This window comes from Bubalus bubalis, chromosome 9 (assembly GCF_019923935.1).
Source record: "Bubalus bubalis isolate 160015118507 breed Murrah chromosome 9, NDDB_SH_1, whole genome shotgun sequence".
NCBI classification, from domain to species: Eukaryota; Metazoa; Chordata; class Mammalia; order Artiodactyla; family Bovidae; genus Bubalus; species Bubalus bubalis.
The window spans coordinates 90,748,148-90,761,706 of record NC_059165.1 but is presented as its reverse complement, the minus strand read 5'-3'; the positions used below and the strand labels follow the sequence as shown (position 1 = coordinate 90,761,706).

At 54.1% G+C, this 13,559-nt stretch overlaps 1 protein-coding gene across 4 annotated transcripts in view; it reads right to left on the bottom strand.

Moving 5' to 3' along the window:
• NFIC (nuclear factor I C) overlaps positions 1 to 13,559 on the bottom strand; it is a 63,579-nt gene that overhangs the window by 12,672 nt on the left and 37,348 nt on the right. For all 4 annotated transcript variants that reach the window (XM_044947920.2, XM_025293164.3, XM_025293166.3 and 1 more), the window contains exons 3-6: positions 11,011 to 11,082; positions 6,743 to 6,817; positions 5,683 to 5,806; positions 4,927 to 5,051 (exon numbers count right to left, since the gene is read on the bottom strand). In XM_044947920.2, the coding sequence (XP_044803855.1) occupies positions 4,927 to 5,051; positions 5,683 to 5,806; positions 6,743 to 6,817; positions 11,011 to 11,082 (396 nt within the window). The remainder of the gene's footprint in view (positions 1 to 4,926; positions 5,052 to 5,682; positions 5,807 to 6,742; positions 6,818 to 11,010; positions 11,083 to 13,559) is intronic.

The following is a 13,559-nucleotide window of genomic DNA, read 5'->3' as shown; positions in this document are numbered from 1 at the left end:
TGTGTGTGTCGGGGGGGGGGGGGGCGGGGATTGGTGGCATGTCCTGGGATGGGGCTGGCGGTCCAGAGGGACCAGGCAGCCAAGCTGGGCTTGGGAGCAGGTCTGGGCTTTCCCAGGGATAGGAAGAGTTGGCAGGACCCAGGGCAGGGTGTGTGTGTGTCCCTGCAGCCATGGAGGGTGTGTGTGTGCACGCGCGCATGTTTGCATGCACAGTGGGCACCCGGCTGGGGCATGGCTGTGGCAAGAATGAGGTTAGGGCTGTGAGACGCTCACCTAGGATCTCCTACAACAGCCTGTCCTGCATGGAAATAGCCCGGCGCAGACCCACCCCCAGCCACACCTCTGCAAGGCCTTTCTAGAGTTTCCAGGGCTTGAAGGAGCCAGGGCGTGGGGTGGGGGCAGGGAGGCACCCGCATTGCAAGAAAGAGTCACCCTCATGTACCGCACACCCCATATGATGCTCCTGCATCTGAACATCTCTAGTTCGTCCAACAAACACACCAGGAACAGCCCCACAGGCGCAACCGTGGCAGTCAACATGGTGCCTCACCTGGGTGAGGACCCTAGGCGCCCCATTAAAGTAAGCATCTCTCCACTTAGCAGGTGTGCCCTTGGCCAGCTTTCTGTTCAATACACATACATATACGTCCTCCTTGAGCATCCCTGTGCCGCCAGTGGAAGATACACACCTAACTAGAGACAGGTGAGAGTAGGTGCCCCACTCCCCTCAGCATCTTTCCACTTGCTTGTCACACATGCCTGTCTGTCCCCCATTTAAGCACACACTCTTCATCTAACAGGTAGGCCTGTACCTCCCCCATCTGAGACCCACAAACTAGCCCATACCCCTGCAGCCCACCGTGGTGGAGCCTTCTAGTCTCCAGGGCCCACAACACAGCATGGGCAGAGGGTGTGCAGAGTGGATAGGTGGGCAGACAGAGCACAGTTCTGGTAGGAACCGCCACCACTCAGTGGGCACTTACTATGTGGGATGCTCTCCCCAGCACTGCTGATCTCAGCCAGTCACCCTCTGTGGAACCATCCTGGGCTCTATGGGGTGTGGAGCAGCCTCTTTGGCCCCACCCACTCAAAGCCAGGAGCACCCCCAGTCATGATGACCAGAGATGTCCCAGACATCACCCAGTGTCCCTTGGGGGCACAGATGACCTGGGTGAGGACCCTCTGTGAGACCCTGAGGAGCCACTAAGTGGTGGAGCTGGGACTCAAACCCAATCCATAACCACAGGCAATGCTCTGCCACCCCCACCTGCCTGCCCCCCCCACCCCACTGCAAAGTTAAAAAAGGGATGAGGTAAGCCAACCCCCCCTCCCCACAATGGAATAACTGCCTGTGAAGGGCCTATGTCCCCTGGCGAAGGGCCACAGAAGCAGCGAGAGCAGAGCACTCTGGGATCCCCTCTTTGCCAGGCTTGGCTGAGTAATCGGGGAAGGCCTCGGGGAGGAGGTGGCCACGTGAATAGGCACTCTTGGCATTCCTGGCCTGGGCATGGAATGTGCAAAGGCCTGGAAGCTGGTATAGAAGGCCTGAGAGATGTGGCTGCAGGGGTCTTGCCTGGGTGGAGAGGGGGGTCTTGCCTAGGCAGGGGGTCTTGCCTAGACTGGGCGGGGTGGTCTTGTCCTGGAGGGGCTGGATCCCCCCGCTGCTCCCGCAATAGGCCTTTGCTCTTCTAAGGCACTGGAGTGTGGAGGCTGGGGTTGGGGAGTTAGCTGAGCGCTGCCTGCTGCCCATGGAGGCCACAGCGGAGGAAGGGAGAGACTGCTCTAATCAGCTTAACCCCCTTAATGAACAGCTAATTGGGGGCTGTCTAGACAGGAAGCTGGAGGAAGTCAGGAGGAGGAGAAAGAGGAGAAGGCGGTGTAAGAAGGGAAGGAGAGGAAGGGGGAGGAGGAGGAGGGAGGAAAAGACAGAATCCATCTCGTCAACAGACTGTGAGCACCAGGAAAGCAGGGACAGGCACACACTAGAGATTTGTGTGTTTGTGTTTGTGTGTGATGCCCACTGAGATACCCACAGAAGGAAGCAAGTTTGTCATTATCTGAGGCAACCAATGGGAGCTCCAGGGGGACTGACCCCCTCTGACATCCCCTTCTGGCTCTGTGATTCCCTATCACACACCAGAAGCTGATACAGGCTTCCTTCTTGTCCTCCCCTGTCACGGCCATGTCATTCTCAGGGCAGGAAGGTCAGATCCAGCCTTAGTGACTCTCTCCAGTACTCCCTTCCTTTTAAAATGCTGTTTTTCTTTTTTGAGCATCCTGTATTGAAAGCTGGGCTCTTTATTTCCAGCCTTTCTCTTTTTTTAATCAATAGACTGAAGGCTATAATTTTTCCTCTCAGGACTGCTATGGCTACCCCAGCACAGGCTGTCTTTCAGCTCTAAATAGTATACACTTTATATGTAGACAATCTCTTCAATTACAGAGTTAATGAGAAGTGCTTTTGAGTTTCCAATCAGGAAATGACAGGGCAGAAGTTCACTGTCTCCCAATATCTACTTTATCCTTCTTTCTTAGTACCAGAACCATTAATTTGAGATGGCACACGACTGCCCCAAGTAAAACTACATTTCCCAGCATCCATCACACAGCCAACTATGGCCTTAGGACTAACTCAGGGGCTCAGAGACAAGCAGAAGAACTAAGTGAGTCTTCTGAGAATTATGTTTAAAGGGGGAGGACATGCCCATACTTGACCCTTCTTTCCTGATGGCTGGATATGATACATGATGGTTGGAGCTCCAGCAGTTACTCTGGACCACAACGTAGGAATAAAAACCATATTCAGTGCTGCATAATGCAGGAGACTAAAACCCTCACATCACACTTGCCCAGGGCTGCTGATGGCTGGACATCTATTTGAGAGAGAAATGTACTTCCTTTTGAGTTTTCTATTATCTGCAATCAGACCTAAAGCTTATTAAATGCAGGTCTTTATAGAGACAAACTTGAGAGAGAGAGGGAACTCAAAGAGACAGAACCATAGAGACACTCTGATTCATAAATTAGAGCCTAATAGAGAGAGGTCCCCCCCAGCATTAGGTACCTGCTCTGGGAGTCCACAGTGAGGAAGAGGGAGGACCCTTGGGACCTCAGATGTCACAACCAGCTGTGTTACAGACTGATTCAAAGAGATGGGAATTTTATAAGGACGTGCACACCGAGAAACCCTCCTGTTTCCTGGTCACTTATCACATGCCAGATGGTTGCTTTACTCACATTCCACCATGTCCTCCTTCCAACTCTCCAAAAGAATGATCGTTCTCATCTTCCCACTTTGGAGATGAGGCAACTGAGGCTCAGAGAAGTTAAGTCACCTGTCCAAGGGTACACAGCCTACACAGTGAGCAAAAGGCAGGGCTGGGATTTGTACCCTTGTTTCTCTGATGCCTGAACCTGCCTTTTTTTTTCTTCCTTCCTTCTTTTCTTTTTACTGAAGAATAGTTTATTTATGATGATTCAGGTATACAGTAAAATGATTCAATTTCATATATATATATATCAGATTCTTTTCCATTTTAGTGAATCTGCCCTTTTAATTGTAATCTTAGGTTACTTATCAAGGATCCTATAGGTATGGCACTTTGTATAGACAGATCTCTATAAGACATCAGGCTCTACATAAGTAGGGAAGAGGGAAACAGGAAAAGGAGGAGGGAAGAAAATAAATTGTAAAGGTATATTGGGTACTTATTATGTGTCAGGCATGTTTTAGGAACATTAGTTGTCATAAATTTACTTAATCCCCACAACAACCCTATGGAGTGGGTAATGTAGGCATTAACACCCCCCATTTTACAGATGAAGAAACTGAGGCACAGACAGGTGGGGGCACCAGGAAGCTGCTAAGGGTTGGGGGACTCAAGAGTCCACCGTTCATAACCACTAGGCTATATGATGGGGTGAACCCTTGATAAGGGAAAAGACATCGAGTAAAGCCAAGCTTCTAAAACTGGGGGACAAGAGAATCTGAGGAATGCCAGGGACGTCCTCTCCACAGGCCACTCTGCAAACCACTTCCTTTATGGCTAGCGCTAGCTCACTAGAGAGCGGAATCTTAAGGTGAAAGAGACTGCTTCTCTCTTTTTTCCCCCTGGCTGCGCCCCGCGGTTTGTGGGATCCAACCAGGGCCCTCTGCAGTGAAAGCGCCAAGTTCTAACCACTGAATCGCTAGGGAATTCCCATAAAGGGATTCTTTAGATGACAACGACGGTGGAGATGGAAACGCCAAAGAAGGGAAGCCTTTGGAGAATGCCCTTGGGGAGACGGTTAGTAAACAAAGAATCCGGAGGAGCCAGCGCTCAACAGAAAAGAGCCTCTATGAAACAGCTGACCCTACAAAACAGGGGCCTCATGAGAGACACATTCTGGAGAGGACCCTAGGAAGACAAAGGAGCAACAAGAAAACCTGCCAGGAATAGGATGCTATAAGAGAAGAGGGGCTCCTATGGAACTGGAATCACCCATACCAAGCTCCCGTGGAGATGCGAATCTTGGTTGGGGGGTAAGGAACTCCAGAAAGGACCCCCGTGAGTAGGCAACCTATGTATCAGGACCCTCTAGCGGCGACCCTATATTGGAGGGTCTATGGGGAACCCCAAGAAGAAGCACCCTGCTGATCGAATCTATACTGAGTCAATTCTGTAAAGCAAGAAACTCACAGAGATAGCCTGTTTACAGGCAGAGGGCAAGAAAGCCGGCCAAAGTGGAACCAAAGAGCTCCGGGAATGCAAACCCGGAGTTTACGTCCAGCCGAACGCAACCCGCGCGACTACAATCCCCAGGAGGCCCCATGGCTCCAGGCCGACTCCCGACTCTCTGGCGCCCGCGCAGTGCCTGTCGGAATACGTAGTCCCAGCCGCGGTAACCCCAACCGGAAAGCCGGCCAGCTCCCGCCGCCAGGCCCACCTCCTTCCATGTCCTCCGTCCAGTTGCGGCTGCTACTCGTGGGAGAACTGGGCGAAGTGTAGTAATCGCCGCCGGGGCTTGTGTCCACGTCTTCCTCCATCGAGCCGGATTTGTGCCGCTTGCTCCTAAAGGGCGAAGGAGGAAGCCAGCAGGGCGGTTACCACGGAGACGCAGGGGGCCCAGCGGGCGTCGCTACTTCCGGCCCTTGGCGGGGGGCGGGGCGAGGAGGGTGCTATCGCGAGACTGCACGCGGACTTGCCCCCGGCCCTCAGATAACACCTGTTACGATCTGCCCGTTACTTGGATGGGACACCTGGGACCAGAGACAGGCAGGGACTCGGCTGAGGTCCAAGCTAGAAAATTAGCAGAGTGGAGACTAAAGCCCAGAAGACCTGGCTCATCTCTTGAGCTGCTGTAATCCCCAGAACAACCTGGTAGGATCATGATCCCATTTTACACATGAGGAAACCGAGGCAAACATAATGTGACTGGCTCACGATCACATAACATATCTCAGCAAGAATCATTGGCTGTGTTCTTATCTCAAGGGCTGGGCCTGTAGGGCTCTAGGCTGCAGGAGTCTAGTGTGGGGTGTCAGGACTGGGGAAAAGAGTCACTTGGGTCCTGGATTTTTAAGGATAAATAAGAGTTTTCCAGGTGGAATGTGGAAACGGAAACGAATGAACCAGCTGGGGCTGGATGGAGGTGGGTGGGTGGGGTTATGGAATGCCCAGAGGTGGGGCCCGGGGGACATACCCGCTGGAGGATGTGCTGGGTAGCGTTCTTCTCATGCCGGTGCTGGCTGGATTTAGGTCATATGCCAGGTGTCCCTGCAGCTCCCCCAGGGAGAAGTTGGGTCCTGTTCCAGTCACCACAGGTGCTGCAGAAGGCGACAGAGAGGAGGGTGAGGGAGGGAACAAGGTCCAGGGCTGTGATTTGCCCTGGAGGGGTGGGGAGAGCCCTTTGGGGGCTGGCACTAGTTTGGCTGAAACTGGCCTAAATTCTATGTATCAGAAGAACAAGGCCATTGAGAGAGGCCAAGGTCACACTGTGAGGCAGAGACATAGCCTGAGCCAGAGGCCAAGCTTCCCAGCATTCTGAGGCCAGGCTCTGCTGATCTGGATAGGGAGGGAGATGGTTAGGGTTAAGGTAGGGTGCTGTGCTGTGCTTAGTCACTCAGTTGTGTCTGACTCTTTGCAACCCCATGGACTATAGCCCATGAGGCTCCTCTGTCCATGGGATTCTCCAGGCCAGAATACTGGAGTGGGTTGCTGTTTCCTTTTCCAGGGGATGTTCCCAACCCAGGGATTGAACCCAGGTCTCCCACATTGCGGGTGGATTCTTTACCATCTGAGCCACCAGGGCTCCCTGAGGTGTGGATTTGAAATGGAGGTGTCTGGAGGGTGGGTCCCCAGCAGGTCCATAGGTAAGGCAAAAGGACAAGAGGCAAAGCAGATTAGGAGACCCTCTGGGGTCTCCTCCTTATGGAGTGAGGGAGGCCCCCAGAGGGGGATGTTGGGGCGGAAGTTCGTTTGGCCCTCCACCCAGCATCTAGAGTCCTTCCTGGGGAAGCGCATGTCAGCCTGACCTTGGACTCTGGAAAGGGCCTGGATTCTGCCCTTCCTAGGAACCTTAGTTTAGTGATAGGGGTGGCTGGAGAGGACAAGGGGGAGTGGGGCAGGGATATGGGTTCCTTCTTCCTCCCTCCCTGAGTCCCTTTCCCCCTGGGAGCCCCCATCCCAAAGCTACTTCTTCTTCCTGACAGCTGCCCCCCTTCCCCGGCAAGTCCCAGAAGAGGGTGGGCGGGGACACTTACTCCGGGACACTTGGATGAGCTCAGTGACACTGAACACACCGGAGGTGACGAAGCTCTCCTGGAAGTCGGTGGTGTCTGGAAAAGAGACAGAGGATGGGGCTCAGCAGGCGTCCGGTTGAGCCGGGTCTGTTACCCGACCTTGACACCTCTGGGCTGCCCAGACTCTGGGGTGCCTGACGAGGCACCCCCGTCTACCCCATTCTCCTTGACCGCAGGGGGAGGATGGCTGTTTCAACCCCTCCAGGCTGAGGAGGAGTCCTCTGCCCTAACGCAGCTGGAGCAGATCTTCTTTCCTGAGTCTCTGCTCCATCCTTCTCAGCGCAGCTGCAGCCAGCCTCCTGTCCTCCAGCCTCCCAGCCTTCCTCCAGGGTCTTTGTGGCATGGCAGGCTGCACACACGAGTGGAGGCCAGACCTGGGTTCACATCCCAGCTAGGGTGCCCACTTGGTGTGTGATTCTGGACAAGTCACTTTACCTCTTTGGTCTCAAAAGTGGGGACCATACACCCCGACAGCTTGGGCAATTGTGAGATATGAATGCTACAACCCAAGAGGGACCAGCTCGGTCCTTTTGCCTCACTTATCGCCCCATGTAACACTGCAGTCTTTTAGCTTTCTGCTGCCAGGCTGGGAGCTCTGTGGCATCCCCAGTTCCTGGACCAGAACCTAGAAGACAGCAGGGGCTCAGAACCATGGGCTGAATGGAGGGTACACAGGCAGCAGTTAAAATCTCCAGTGTGCCTAGACCCACTCCTGCCTAATGTTAAAGGCAGTTTCACTGTTCCAGGGGCTGTCTGGACACTTAGACAGCCTTCTCACCAGGATGGGGTGGTTTAGACCCATTTCATGGATTTGGAAACTGAGGCTGGCCCCAAGAGGTCAGGAGCCCTGACCCGCATGGAGAGCTGGCCCTTGAACAGGCCTGTCCTGCCCAGAGGCCCTCACAGGCAGGACCCACTCTCTCAGCAAGTGTTTCCCAGGCACTTCCTGTATCTGCCTCCGAGCTGGACACTGGGGAAACCATGGGGAACAAGACTAACAGAGGCCACTGCTCTCCAGGACCCACACTGTGGAGTGGGCAAAGGAAGCCACATAAGAGCAGGAAGTCAAAAACCCTTCTACATGAATGTTCATAGCAGCATGATTTACAGTAGCTGAAATCAGAGAACACCCAAATGTCCATCAGTGATAATGGATAGACAGAATGTGGTCCCTCCACACATGGGAGCATCACTCAGCCATGAAAAGGAGAGAAGCCCTGACACTTGCCACCACGTGGACGGACCCTGAGAGGACCCTGAGAACACGATGCTCAGTGAGAGAAGCAGACACAGAAGGACACACAAGGTGTGATTCCACTGATGGGAGACAGATCCAGAACAGGCCGATCCACAGACACTGAGAGTGGATGAGTGGTCACCTAAGGAAGGGGAGTAGCTAATGGAGGTGGGGTTGCTTTGGGAGTAATGCAAATGTTCTGGAACTAGACAGGTGATGTGTGCACAGTTTGGTGAATGTACTTAATACCACCGAACGGTGCACTTTAATATGGTTAAAATGATACATTTTATATGTGTTGTACCACAATTTAAAAAAACTTTTAAAGATCATTAAGTTAAACATGAGCTGTGTCAGGGGGTAGTGAGGCAGGCAAGGTGGGGGAGCCTGATGGGGAAGAGACCTATTTTGCACAAAGGGCTCAGAGAAGGCTTCCCTGGGAGGGTGACATTCAACCAAGACATCAGGGTAGGGGTGGAAAAGAGAAATGTGAGTTTAAATTTGAGAAGTGCCCAGACAGCCCCTGGCACAATGAAACTGCCTTGTGAGAAGTTGGCTGCCTTGATTAGGATGATCTTAAACTCAATGTTTTGCCACCTGCCTGTGGGCTACAATGTTCCCAGCAGTGGAGATGGCTTATGTAAAGGCCCTAGGGTTGGAACATAGGGCTTTTTTTTTTTTTTTTTTTTGGATGCACCGCACAGCGTGTGGAGATTCCCTGGTAGCTCAGCTGGTAAATAATCCACCTGCAATGCAGGAGATCCGGTTCAATTCCTGGGTTGGGAAGATCTGCTGGAGAAGTGATAGGCTACCCACTCCAGTATTCTTGGGCTTCCCTAGTGGCTCAGCTGGTAAAGAATCGTCCTGCAATGCGGGAGACCTAGGTTTTATCCCTGGGTTGGAAAGATGCCCTGGAGAAGAGACTGGATACCCATTCCAGTATTCTGGCCTGTATAGTTCATGGGGTCGTAAAGAGTTGGACATGACTGAGTGACTTTCACTTTCAACCAGCATACGGAAAATCCCTGACCAGGGATCGAACCCGCGTGCCCTGCAGTGGGAGCGTGGAACACTGGACCATCAGGGAAGTCCAAGGCCCTGGGGTGGGGATACACTTGGTGAATTGGAGGCTGACAGGGCTGGAGTTGAAGGAGCCGGGAGAGCTGTCAGAGTAGAGGTGGCAGCTCTCGGTTTCGAGGCGGTGGTGGGAGCAGTTCTTGTCCAGGCCCCTAGGGGGCAGCACTAGCCGCAGGGAGCGCCGAGCCGCGGCGGGCTCCCCCGCTGTCCATCACTTAAGCCCCCTCCTTGCTTACGAGCTTTGTGTCCACCATTTATTGAGCAATTACTGCCTGCCCAGGCCCATGATGGAAGGCTGGGGACCACAACATTCCCGAGGAGGACAGGGCGGTGGCTCCCAGTGTCCAGGGGAAGTGGCCATGGCCATTTCCTGCTGACCCAGCTGGCCAGCGGCTGTCAGCACGCCCCTCCACCCTCCCCCCACAGGGGTTTCCTGTTTGTGCAGCGCTCGCCCAGCTCCATCTCCAGGGGACTCCCTGGCGGGCGGGGAGGAAGTGACTTCCTCCACCAGACGCTGGAGCTCCCCGTGGGACCCGGCCAAACGCCGCAGCCCCCGCCGCCTGCCTCGAACATCTGGCTTGGAAGGAGGCACGTGGGGATCACAGGAGGCCAAGGAGGACTCAGGTCACAGATGGCCAGTGAGATGTGGCCCCGGGGCCTGTGAACCTCCTGGAACCATCCAGCCTCCCTGTGCATGCCTGTGACGGATGTTCCATGGGGGATGCCCTCATCCACCGGGTGTTTCTTCCCCTCTCCCTTTTCATCTCCCCTCTGTCCTCTCTCCTGGTGTACTATCTCTCTAGCTTCCCTTTTCCTCTCTGCTTTATCCCTCCTCTCCTTTTTTTTTTCTTTCTATCAATGTTTTTTGAGCATGTGCTGTGTACTGTGTCCTATTCTAGGTACTGAGGACAGGGCAGTGATCAAGACAAACACCTCTGCCTTGTAGGAGGGGATGTTCCACCAGGTGAGATAAGCAAACACATATGCAATCACTAAGCAGCTAAGCAAATACATATGCAATCACTAACTTCCTCTAAAGGAACTAAAACAGAGGGCTGGGATTGAGAGTGGCCAGGCGGCTTGAGCTAAGGAGCTCAGAGAAGATCTCTCTGAGAGGGAGGCATTTGAGCTAAGACTTGGGTGATCTGAGAGAGACAGAGCAGTTAGCTGTCCAGACAGAGGGTACAGCCTGTGCAAAGGGCCTGGGACAGGCTGGTGCCTGGCATATTGGACGAGAAGTGAGGAGGCCCCCTGTGGCTGGACCAGAGTGACAAGGGGCAGAGAAGGAGGAGGTGGGGGATGGAGGGCATGGGGCAGGTTGTACAGGGCCTCCTAGTCTGCAGGAAGGACTTGAGCTTTTACCCTGAGGGCTGTGGGTGGGGGAGGGGCAACACATGACTCAAGTGCTCACAGGAGCTCTCTGACCACTTCAGGGAAGACAAGACTGTGACAGACAGGAGCCAGGGGATAGAGTAGAAGCAGGGCCTCTGCAGCTTCCAAAACCTTTCTGTCCTTCAGGTGTCTGCTCCCAGCCCTGAAGCAGGCAAATTCTCCTGCTTCCTATCCCCCCACCCCAACACAGAACTGACTTGTCCTACTTATTCATTGAACATCCTGTGAGACTGTTGGGGGAGCACCTGTGAGACTGTTGGGGGAGCACCTCTGAGCCCAGATGCTGGAGCTCAGGGTCATGGGTTCCAACCCCAGCTCCCTGGATGCCCCTGGAAGGTTCATATGCCTCTTTGGGCCTCAGTCTCCTCCTCTGCAAAATAGAACAACAGCAGCACCTATTCCAGGAATGACTCAGGTACTCACACAGGACCACACAGAACCCACAAAGGGTGTTCCCAAGATTACTCCTAAATAAAAGATGGGAATGCAACCGGGCCCTCCACCCCGCCACCTCCAGACTCACCCAGTGTGATGGGCTTGCTGTCCTCCTGGTCGGAGCCCATCCCTGCCCGAGGACTGCCACTCTGCTCTGCATCTGCAAAGAGAGGGAGGGGGAATTGGTGACGTTGCCACAGGGGTCCCCATCCCGAAGGGAGGAGGCGTCAGCCCAGCACTAGCTGGGACCAACACCATGGAGACAATGGTCTGGAGCATGGTGTTCCCTGGCTGCTGCCACAGAGGGTCATGGATGTCTTCCGTCACTGGGGTCACAGGTGAGAACCCAAGTGCAGGAGCTGGCTCAGTCATAGGGAAGTGCTCTCTGAGCCTCAGTTTCCTCTTCTGTCAAGTAAGGATAACTCATTTAATCCTGCCTCCACTGTATGAGGTGGGAACCCTCATGCCCATTTTACAGATGGGAAAACTGAGGGCCAGACAGGTGAGTCTTTGACCCCTCAGGCCCACTCCCATCTTCCTCTGCCTTCAGAGTCCCAGGAGCCCAGCCCATGGTCTTGGGTTGCTATTCAGGGTCCCCAGCGAGGGGGCTGAGGGGCACATTTCCGCAGCTGTGATGTCCCCCTCCCCTGCCCAACTTGGGGGCTCCCTCCCACTCCGGCGCCTGCCCCCCCATCTTATCTAAAAATAATCAGGCTCCTTGGCAGCCGGGTGAAGCAGACAGACGCTGAGCTCAGCGTTATTGGCTCCGGAGAACTAGATGGAGGGCGAGTCACGCCAGCCCCCTCTGCAGTCCCCACCCCCACCCTCCACCCTGGGTTGGGGGCAGGGGAGCACTTGGCCAAGCCCAGATGGACAGAACCCCTAGAGCCCTATTCATTTATGTCTCAGGTCAAGGACAAAGGTGGCCGGAAGCACCATCAAATGACGGAGAAAGAATCAGGCCCCTGCCACCTGCCACACTCCAAGCCCAGGGCTGTTCGCTGTGTGACCTCAGGCAAGTTGCTTACCTGCCCTGAGCCTCAGAGTTTTCTCTTTCAAATGTGTGAAAGCATTTCACAGGCCCGACTGGGTTGGCAGGAGGTGGCAAGGGGATATTAACAGTATATATTAAGCACTTAGGGCATATTGAGCTCTATATACATGGTAACATCTATCCCATTATTATTATTATTTTTAAGTCCCTGAGATGACCGTAGATATGGCGCTTCGTTGTTCTCATTTCATACCTTCCCTTAAACCATTAAGAGCTACTTCTCTGGCATTATTAGTGTACCCATTTTATAGACAAGGAAATAGATGCTTAGAATGACGAAAAAGTGCCTGCACTACACCCCTTGTTGTTAATTTTTTTTTTTTACAGTAGTGTATCATTTTATTTTACTTACTTTTTAATCCCTGCCCCCCAACCAGGGAAGCAACTTGTGGGGATCTTAGTTCCCTGGTCAGGGATCAAACCCATGGTCCTGGCAGTGGAAGCACAGAATTCTAACAGCCCACCGGGGAAGCCTCCCCTTGTTAATTTAATTCATACTCTGCACATGTATCCAAACGTGCAGCGCGACCAACATAAACTGCTTGGCATCTGCAGTTCAGTGCCTGAGTTCCCATCCCAGCACTGGGAACATCCAAGGCCACATGGTCCTGGGGAGGTCACTTCCCCTCCTGGGGCCTCAGTTCACCCAGGGTTGCTGGGGATAATAGTAATGATGACACTGCTCACAAGAGTTACTGAGCCCGTGCCACCCGCCTGGCATGGAACCTGCAGCTTTGTACACACTGTGTGCTGAGCACCTGCTGGCAGCCAAGACCGTGGATGCTGTAAAAAGCCCAGGAGTGCCCCCCCCACCCCGCCTCCACGTCCCATCCACGACAGAAGCGCGTGCAGGCAGCCCTCCTTGGCTTGGCTGAGCAGCCCCCTGTGTGGCCAGCTCGGCTGGGCAAGGCTGGGCAGCAGCGAGGGGATTGTGCCCGGCTGGGCCCCACGCCCCGTGGCAACTCCCAGGCTGGGCAGCCAGCGGCCCCTTGGAGCCAGCCTGTCCTGCTTGAATGGCCGCGTGGCTGGGCATGGGTGGCCACTGCTGGGAAGGGCCCAGCCCGGGCAGCCAGCCGTCGGGCTCCAGGCCTCGGGCACAGACCCTCTTCCAGAACCAGTGCCCATATGGACTCAGCGGGCAGCGGTGCCCGACTGGCACTCAGACGCCTACCGAAGGAGGTGGGGGTATTTCTCAAGTGCTGTCTGTGTGTTCCTGCTTTGGAACCAGGCAGCCGGGCACTGCGGGCCTCTCCCCGTGCCTCACTCCCCACATCTGTGAAATGGGCACCATTACAGCGTCTCCCTCAAAGCTGTGAGCCCTTCACCCACCAGAGGAGAGTTTCATTACTGTTGTCACTCTCTGGTTGTTTCTGCCTTGGGTGCCTTTACTTCCTATGGATTGAAAGCCATGGCGCTAGGCTATGGCTGGCTCTAGTCTGGCGCCCTTACCCTTTGCTCTTGACCTCAGGCGGGCCATATCATGTGTCTGAGCCTCACCTTCCTCATCTGTAAAATGAGGATTTAACACAACCCACCTCCCAGTGTTTGTCAGGTCTCCATGTCAGCTAATAACAATTGTAAAA